The 10,000-nt window shown below is 38.4% G+C and overlaps 1 protein-coding gene across 2 annotated transcripts in view; it reads left to right on the top strand.

Moving 5' to 3' along the window:
- LeuRS-m (Leucyl-tRNA synthetase, mitochondrial) overlaps window positions 1-10,000 on the top strand; it is a 19,544-nt gene that overhangs the window by 8,141 nt on the left and 1,403 nt on the right. For both annotated transcript variants that reach the window (XM_070117732.1, XM_070117731.1), the window contains exons 6-14: window positions 668-1,456; window positions 2,991-3,157; window positions 3,718-3,891; window positions 4,656-4,747; window positions 5,067-5,157; window positions 5,502-5,604; window positions 7,296-7,437; window positions 8,502-8,648; window positions 9,009-9,077. In XM_070117732.1, the coding sequence (XP_069973833.1) occupies window positions 668-1,456; window positions 2,991-3,157; window positions 3,718-3,891; window positions 4,656-4,747; window positions 5,067-5,157; window positions 5,502-5,604; window positions 7,296-7,437; window positions 8,502-8,648; window positions 9,009-9,077 (1,774 nt within the window). The remainder of the gene's footprint in view (window positions 1-667; window positions 1,457-2,990; window positions 3,158-3,717; window positions 3,892-4,655; window positions 4,748-5,066; window positions 5,158-5,501; window positions 5,605-7,295; window positions 7,438-8,501; window positions 8,649-9,008; window positions 9,078-10,000) is intronic.

Below are 10,000 nucleotides of genomic sequence, written 5' to 3'. Positions count from 1 at the left end.
TTTTCTTTTGTGTCTTGTCCTATAGTTGTTGCTCTTCCACTTCCTCACCTCCCTTTTTATCCTCTTCACCTTTCTTATAATGTTCCTTGTTTTCTTTCACCCACTTTATGACATTCTTTTACAGTTTCTCTGACACATCATCCCCTTGTTTTTCTTTTCAGTCTCATCATCCTCTTCCTATTCATGCTCCTCTTTTATATTTTCTCTTCCTAATATTTCTACTCCTTCTCCATCACCTCCTCCTCCATTCTCCATCACCTCCTACTCCTCCTTTCTCCATCACCTCCTCCTCCTCCTCCTCCTCCTTTATTTCCTCCATCACCTCCTCCTCCTCTTCATCTATCTCTTCCTTCTCTTTTATATCCTGCTCCTCATTCATCTCCTCCTTCTCTTCTTCCTCCTCCTCCTCCTCCTCAGCCAATCCTCCCTCCTTCCCCTACTTGTTTTGGGTTTGCTTTCATGTTGTCAAATTTCCAAGTAGAAAGGTCAGTCGTAATGGCAGAAAATTTCAGATTTTGTCATACTTTTATACTCTACAGTTTGTAAAGGTGATTGAATAATTTTGTTTTCATGTTTTTATTTACAGATATTCATAATCCTTTATTTTTATCAGTTCTTATTTTATTTTATTTTATTTTCAGTTAATTTACTTCCTTTTATTCTCCAGATTTGCCAAGTCACTTCTAGACGGCCTTTCAGACCCAGTGCTTGAGGATTGGCGTGACATCATCAAGGTACAAAAACACTGGATTGGAGATTGCAATGGCTACAGGATTGAGATGGAAGTAGTGGACAGTGACAGCAGCAATGATGGTGGGAAGGAAGTAGCAGGTGGCAGCTCCTCGGCCACAAAATTAGACCTGTGGATGCCTGAGCCAGAACTTCTGCATGGGGTGAGTTTCGTAGGATTGAGGCCAGGGCACAAGCTCGATACGGAGACCAACATAAAGGAGGAGATCAATAAGATTCGGGTGCTGAACGTGAGGGCTGTTTGTCCCGTCAGCAATAGGAAAATCCCAGTCATCGTAAGCAGTCGGTTACCATTTGCAGGCGATGCAGAATGCTATGTGGGTATGCCATTTAAGAGTGAGAAGGACCAAGCCATAGCAAGGACTTGTGGATTTGAAATAGTAAATGTTAAGGAAAATGATTTGATGATGAATTCAGGTCTTCTTGATGGCCATAGCCCTACAGAAGCCAGGCAGTTGATCACAGACGAGCTCTTGAGACTAGGGGCTGGAGGGTTTGAAACGAGTGCCAAGTTACGAGACTGGTTGATATCGAGGCAGCGTTATTGGGGTACTCCAATCCCTATAATCCACTGCCCAAGTTGTGGGGTTGTTCCAGTCCCTGAGGAGCAGCTGCCAGTTGTCCTGCCGAAGATCACAAAGTTCCCGAAGAAGGGGATTTCCCCACTCAAGGAAGCAACAGAATGGATACACTGCAGTTGTCCCAAGTGAGTTAGTGGCTTGGTTTACTTTTACTTTTGCTTTATTTTTAGCTCTCTCATATGTATTTGGATTTTCTAGTGACAAGTTCCTTCTTTTTTGTAAAGTTTTTGATTCAAGATAACAATATCAAGTCTTTTTGCTGCAGATTTTTTTTCCTATATATTTATGGTGTCCTCTTTCTCCTTACTCTTCTACTTACATTACTTCCCCTCACTACATCCATATGAATATCAAACATTCAAAGAAACATTACACACACACCCTTCAGAATGTTACTGTACTGTGACTTTAGACCAGTTTCTCTCCTTTCTTCTCATTCTCTCACAGGTTTTACAGTCATTGCTATACATACTTACACGGTCACCGCAGAGCCTCTCTGCGTATCCTATCCTTTGCTTTTTCCATATCTGTGAATTTTCAAAATAAAAACCTTTTGCCAGGTATATTTGACCTACCTTTCTCATGGCAAATGCCAGATTCTTGATGCCAGTCTTTGTGAAACTGCATTGCTCATCAATCCTTCTGTCCCCTCTTTTCTAATTTCTCTCAACATCTGTCCAAAAACTTTATTTATCATACTCAGCAAACTAGTACTTCTATAGCTGCTGCATTTATATACATCACCTTTTCCTTCATACTGTACATTTTACACAGGCTTCCGACTGAAAGAAACTTGGTAAGATATAAAAACATGCAATGAGTTTCCCAATCAGTCATGCTGCCATAGTTTTTTCTCCTTTCTTCAGACATTCCAGAGGACAGCTGTCCAAACAGGGTGCCTTTTCTATCTTCAATTACTTTAATGGCACCTCATTTTCCTCATAAACAATGCCTTATTACCTTATTTCTCTCTCATCTGTCATCAAAATTTGATAAACCCTCAAAATACTCAACCAATCTCATATTTCCAGCATTGAATCCTTTCTTCTGCATACTAGCTTTACCTTCCATTGCACTCCAGTTCTCTTCTTGTTCCCCTTCTGTTTTTAGGAACCATGTCACTTAACTCCTTATTCCTCAGTTCACTACCTTTCCTTCTTGCCTTTTACACCATGTACTTGCCTCAAGGCTCCTCCCTGAAAGAATTATCATTCTCTATCCACTTCCTCTTTCTCCTACCTCTTTCTCCTTCTCACTGTTTTCAGCCTCTCTTGATATTCCCCTTCTTTCTTTGTCTTATTCAACTTGCTTACTCTCAGTACCTCTCTTCCTTATCAATGCATTTCCACTCCTGCTCACCTTTTTGCCATTCTTAAACCACTTTCCACAAGGTAATGATTTGATATCCTCCTCACTCTCCTCAATTGTCTGATATTCCTCCATCCTCCCCCCACAGCAAACTTGCATCAACTGATAACCTTTTCTTCTACCTTTATTTGCTATGAATGCATAACCCTTGATAGCTCTCCCAACACAGAAAGCACACTCAGATTCATTTTTTCCCCAATTATTATGATCAGTATCATAATTATCATTATTAGTATTATTATTGTTGTTATTATTATTGCTGTCATCCTTATCATGGATGTCTCTTCACAGATGTGGAGGACCTGCAGAGAGAGAGACAGATACAATGGACACGTTTGTTGATTCCTCATGGTACTTCTTGAGGTTCCTGGATCCTCACAATACAGAGAAACCCTTTAGTCACAATGCCCAAAGAGATAACATGCCTGTTGATTTGTACGTCGGTGGGAAAGAGCATGGTAAGCAATAAAGACATTTATTTTTTCTGTTATTTATACTTAGTTAACAAACAAAATGTGAGTATGGAAGTTGTTGAAGGGTCTATGAAATAGGTTGTAGGTTGAAGTTTTTCAGGAATAGAATAAAGCATATACATATATATATATATATATATATATATATATATATATATATATATATATATATATATATATATATATATATATATATATATATATATATATATATATATATATATATATATATATATATTTTATATATATATATATATTTATATATATATATATATATATATATATATATATATATATATATATATATATATATATATATATTTCTTATTTTTTATAAGGTTTATTAAGCATTGTCTCCTTTATTTTTACCCCCACCCCCTCTTAGGAAATTAAAGATAAATCATGGGGATTAATGAAAAAAAAACATAAATAATGAATGACAATTGAAAAAAAGAATCCCAGGAGTATTGCAACTTATGCAGTCACAAATTCAAGCAAATTTATATCAATAACAAATAAGTAAAAAGATGATTTCACTTCCCCAGCTGTGTTGCACATGTTCTACGCACGTTTCATACAGCACTTCTTAGCAAGCCTGGGATTGGCGACCCACAAGGAACCCTTCAAAAGATTGGTCACCCAGGGCATGGTCATGGGTGAGACCTATAGGGTAAAGGACTCGGGCAGGTACCTCACCAAGGACGAAGTGGATTTCTCTGGTTAGTGTTTTGTCATGTATTGCCAGACATTTATGTTTTGTGTATGTGTTTTTGTCATTTTTCTCTTGTCTCCAATATTGTATTTCAGTGATAAGGTTGTGTACCAAATAAATGATAATATTATCATTCTTTCAACATTTTTTCTTTGTCTTCTTCCTCTCCTTTTTCTTCCTTTTAAGAAAATAACAATAGAATTTTTAATTTGTCACTGAGGTATATAACAGAACAGTTGATTGTATGATGAAAATCCATTATTGATTATTGTGTTATGGTTACAGTCTTTGGTTTTGAAAGCATTTATAAAATTATGAAGTACCTTAGATTATGACAAGTTTATCCTTCATGTATAGTTTATAGTTTCTACATATAGTTTTTGTTGTTGCTGATGTTACTGTTGTACATGGAAGATGCCAATATTTGTGAGAATAGCTTGAATTGACCAATACTTATTTTAATCACAAACATACAGTGATTTTCTGTCATTCAAAAGAAAAGTAGATGCTTGCTCTAAGACATTACTTCTGACATGCCAGCTATTTCTTGTATTTCTTTATATTTTAAGATTATATATGAAGGTACTTGGATCCAAAGGTGGTTTGGCACCACATTTAATCCATTTATGCTAGGAGTGTAATTTTTGTTATTGTTATTTTTGTTATTGATATTGTTATTATTATTTTTATTATTATTACAAAAAGCTGGCAAGTAAGATAGGCATGGACATTCCCTTACTCATATTGGAAACATTTTACCACCATTTGCAGTCAAACCTCCAGTGGAACGTGGAACGGGAAGCGAACTCGTTGTGACGTATGAGAAGATGAGCAAAAGCAAGCACAACGGAATTGACCCAAAGGTAATTCCAAGAGGAGATAAATGGGAGGGAATGGGAACAGGTGCAAGAGGAGGAATCTGAGTGGATAGAATGCATTCTTTAGATTGTATGTGAAATATTGTGGTTAGATAAGATGGAAATAGGGATATAAGCAGAGTATCACTGTTTTCATCTATTTTTGTATGTCTGTCTGCATCTTTATTTATGTCTATATGTTTCAGTTTCTGTCTAGATTGAGTGTAGGCTGCTAAAACAATAGATAAATAACCCATCATGGTTAAGTTGAGTTTCAAATAGGATTATATAAAAAGATCCAATCAACTTCACATATTTTTTACAGGACGTGTTGGAAGAATATGGCACTGACACCACTAGGCTGTTGATGTTGGCAAACTTTGCTCCATCGTCTCAGAGGAACTGGTCCAAAGATAGTGAGTCTTACTGTTTTATGAGTCCATATAATTGATTTTGTCTTGGTGATTATTTGGTTTCTTATTCTTATTCTCATTATTCTCCTCCTCCTCCTCCTCCTCCTCCTCCTCCTCCTCCTTCTCCAGAGATGCATATACAGAGTATTTAGATAGATGGATAAGCAGGAATGAATAGATAAGTGAGTGGGCACATGATTCATCCAAGTATTATGAAGAATTTTGATTTGTTCTCCATTGAGCAGAAAAAGAAAATCAGAAAGCCAACATTCTTAGCAATGTAGTTTTTTTTCTTTTCTTTTTTCCATTTTCTCTTGCATTTGATAACAGACTTCCCAATTTTGCAGCATTCCCGGGTATACTGAACTGGCAGAACCGCCTATGGCTCACAGTCTCAGAATTCATCCACATGCGGCAGGATAAGGAACTTCAGGCAGATGCTCCTTTGAGGTGAGGGCTGTAGCTTGTACTTAAATGTTATAATGAATATTATAGTGCTAATGGGCACTGTAGTGTACTTGCAGATTAGATGTATAGGAGTAAAATAAAATAATGATGAAAATGTTGAAAAAATAAGTAAAAGAAAAAACAGTTATCGTAATACATGGTTCACCCATAAATGGACATTCTGTTACTGAATAGAGAGTAACAATGTAATGACAATAATCAAATGGAGGAAAAAGTCACAACGAATATAAGAAGTGAAGAAAATATAGATGAGGAAAAGTAAATGATCAGGAGGAAGGATTTTACTACTTATTAATGTTAGATTTAAAGATTCACTTAAAATACAGGACATTGAATGGTAGTCGCATATTGTTGGGAGACAAGCAACAAAGAAATTAGGATTTTCATTATGTCAAAACAAAATAGGATTAAGATTTATGCAGAATAATAAAATTAAGACATTACCAGTGTCAATAATAAAGACAGTGATGATAAGGATAATGATCATAAAAGTAATTATATTGATAGTATTAGGAAAAAGATAGAAAATTCAAGGAATGGGGAATGTTATGTGGGATCAGATAGTCCTGTTTATTTGCTCCTTGGTGACTAAGTGCTTGTGGATCCATCTGTGTTTAAACAAAATTCACAAAGCAAAATTATATTGGATTGTGCATATACCTGGCACCAGTTGGTTAATGATCATAGGTACTGCAAATGCAGAAATAGACACGGGACACAGATTGTTATTATTACAGATAAGGTAAGGAAACTCATTGGGGGAAATGTTGTTAGAATGGTATATAAAGCAGGCATATAAAGTTATTTTAATTGCATGATTCAAACAACATTCTAGAAGACTAGGGGCATGGAAAAGCTTCTTGGAATTAACAGAATGCCAGATCAATGCACTTCTGACCAACTGCCTGCCCAATTGTGTCACTTAAAAATGTTTTTGTCAAAATTGAAACAAAGACAGATTCAAAAGTAAATAAAAACAGCACTAAGTAATGAAAAATTCCTTTGAAGGATTACACAGCTTGCAAATAAAATATATAGTTAAACTGGTGTATGTATGGTGCCATGAATGCCATGCCCTTAAAGCAGATCTTTAGATAGATGCAGATGATGGAAGATATCTTAGATAATGTGAAGGAGAATTTCATGAAATTGGTAAAGAAATTAGAAGTAAATGTGCAAAGCAAAAGAGAAATGGCCTGATACTTTTTGTAATGAAATGTGATTTGATTGAAAGATTGACTGGAGGATATTTTCTGGCGATAAATAAAAGAGATGAATTGATGATTAAGATAAAAGGGGATAGCTGGCAAGGAAAGTACATGTTACTCAGAGAAATGTCTAAAACTATTTTAAAAACAAATCAGTATCAGATTGAAAATATTAGTGTTCAAGTAGTATTGAAAGAGTCCATAAAATTGCCAATAACTTTTAAAATTGAATACCTCATCCAGCTTTTCCTCTTTCTGTTATCTTTTGATATTTATCAACATTTTTGTAAGGAAAAACAAAGTTTCTAAGATTTTTGATTCACCAAAAATATGCTCATTTGGGGCTGTTGCATTGTTACTTTTAAATAATTCATAATGAGTTAAGCAATTTGGGTAGTTACCTGGTTTTCAGTATAATTTTGATAACATTCTTTTAAATGATCTTTATTTCATTTTGTATGCCAGCATGGAGGAGATTCAGGAGCACAAGGACTTCCTTTTCGAAAATCGGAACTTCTACCTGAGAGGAGCAACGTACAATTTCTTATATACGAACCAGCTGAGTGTCGCCATCTCTTATATGCAGGGACTAACTGTAAGCTTGAGGGTAAGTTGTGCTTTGTATCTTGTAAGTGATGTAAGATTGGGTCATGCTTCTTGCTCTGTTGATTTTTTTTTTCTTTCTTTCTTTCTTTCTTTCTTCTTTCTTTCTTTCTTCTTTCTTTCTTTCTTTCTTTCTTCTTCTTTTTCTTCTTCTTCTTCCTTTCTTTTCTTTTCTTTTCTTTTCTTTCTTTTTTTTTAGGGGAGAGAGAAAAATTTGAAGATGTTCATATGCTTTTTGATTTGTTCTTGAGGAGCTGTCAAATGAATTTTATTTCTTTCTTTATTTCTTTCTTTCTTTCATTGCTTTATGTTCATGCTTTCCTACTCCTACTCTCTCTCCTCCTCATCCCCATCCTCCTTCTCCTTTGTCTTCCTCTGCCTCCTCCTCCTCCTCCTCCTCCTCCTCCTCCTCCTCCTCCTCCTCCTCCTCCTCCTCCTCTTCCCCCCACCTCTCCCCCTGCTTCCTCCCTCCTCTCTCTTCCCCCCTCCTCCTCCTCCTCCTCCTCCTCCTCCTCCTCCTCCTCCTCCTCTTCCCCCCACCTCTCCCCCTGCTCCTCCTCCTCCTCTTCCCCCCTCCTCCTCCTCCTCCCCCCACCTCTCCCCCTGCTCCTCCTCCTCCTCTTCACCCCTGTTCCTCCTCCTCCTCTTCCCCCCTCCTCCTCCTCTTCCTCCTCCTCCTCCTCCTCCTCCTCCTCCCCCTCCTCCTCCTGCTCCTCCTCATCATCATCATCATCATCATCATCATCATCATCATCATCATCATCTTCCTCCTCTTCCTCTTCTCCCTCCTCCTCCTGCTCCTCCTCCTCCTCCCCCTCCTCCTCCTCCTCCCCCTCCTCTTCGTCTTCCTTCCACTTTCTCCTCCTCCTTCCACCCATCCATCTCCCTTTCCCCTTCTTTTTCCTCCTTCTCCTTCCCCCTCCTCTTCTATTTTTCCTCTTCCTCCTCCCCCTCCACTTCCCCTTCCCCTTCCCCCTTCTTTTTCCTTCTCCTCCTCCTCACCCTCCCCACCTACCTTCTTTCTTTCCTGTTATGATTCCTCTAAGCTTCCCTTTTGTATCCTTTCAGAAAATACCAAAAGAAATGATGCTGACGGAGGAATTTGAAAAATCATTAGCTGCGCAGATTATAATGCTGTCACCCATAACCCCTCACTTAGCGAGCGAATTGTGGGCGGGTTTCTGCAGCGTTGCAACCTCTCCATGCACAAGGAAGGTAGGAAGGTCTATTTCTCGTAGAGCAGTAATGCATGGTCACATCTTTCCCTGATATATACGTGTAATATTTAGTGATGTGTGCTTTAGTATAAAGGAGTGTTTTGTTTTTTTTCTCTCAGTAATTGATGAAACTTCCGGTTGAAGATTCAAACAGAATATTAGATATATTTTTCCCTTTTATAGATACACTCTTCTGTGACATCTTACGTATAACAATAAGAATAGCCTTACTAGATGATTTATTCATTTGCAAGAAAGTTTTTTGAAAGTGAAAAGCCTCCATTTCAATTTACCATTTGGAAACCATCTTCTTTTTTATTAGGTATATGAAAATTCTTCATGATGTTTTGAATTTCAGGATGTACCCTTATTGGAGCAACGGTGGCCGGAGATCGACTCGGAATTCGGATTGCCTCTCTTCTGTAGGGTAGGTCATGCGACAGCTTTATTTGGCATCTCATATGACTGGGTTTATTTGTTTATCTTTTTTTATCTTTTAGTCTCTCTCGAAAAGTAAAAAATAAGAACATAAGGTGAATATAATCTCTTTATTCTCCTGTGTTTTTGTTCATTTCTTGTTTTCTTCCTGGTACTCCATCTGCCTCTCATCTTCCACCATCACTGCTCTCTTCTCTTATTTCCTTTCTCCTCTTTTACATCCTCTTCCTCATATCAAAATTGCCCTTTCTTCCTTTCCATCATGTTCATCTCTTTTTCTTTGTCTCACTCTCCTCTTCCCTCCTCCCTCTTCCCTCCCTCCCTCCTCCCTCCCTCCCTCCCTCCCTCCCTCCCTCCCTCCTTCCCTCCTTCCCTCCTTTACCCCCTCCTTCTTCTTTGTCATCTTCTCCTTCTTCTTCAACTCCTCCTCCCCCCTGCTGTTCCCCTTCTCCCTCCTTGTCCTTCTTTCTCCTCCTCCTCTTCTTCTTTCTCCTCCTTCTCCCCTTTCACTTCCTTTCCCACTTGCTACTGCTGCTGCTGCTCCTCCTCCTCCTCCTCCTCCTCCTCCTCCTCCTCCTCCTCCTCCTCCTCCTCCTCCTATTCCTCCTCCGCCTCCGCCTCCTCCTCCTCCTCTGTGTCCTCTTCCTCCTCCTCTACCTCCTCTGCTTCCTCTTCCTCCTTCTCCTGCTCTTCCTCCACTTCCTCCACTTCCTCTTCCTCCCTCCTCCTTCTCCTCTTTCTTCTCCTATTCCTCTTACTCCTCCTCCTTCTCCTCCACTTCCTCTTCCTTTACCTCCTCCTGCTCCTCTTCCTCCTCCTATGCCTACTCCTACCTCACCTCATCCTCATTCTCATTGTCATTCTCCTTCTACTCTTCCTTCTCTTCATACTCATCCTCATCCTTCTTCTTCT

The sequence above is a fragment of the Penaeus vannamei genome, chromosome 41 (assembly GCF_042767895.1).
Source record: "Penaeus vannamei isolate JL-2024 chromosome 41, ASM4276789v1, whole genome shotgun sequence".
Lineage (NCBI taxonomy): Eukaryota > Metazoa > Arthropoda > Malacostraca > Decapoda > Penaeidae > Penaeus > Penaeus vannamei.
Note: the sequence above shows the minus strand (reverse complement) of the source record. Positions and strands in the feature narration are given on the sequence as shown.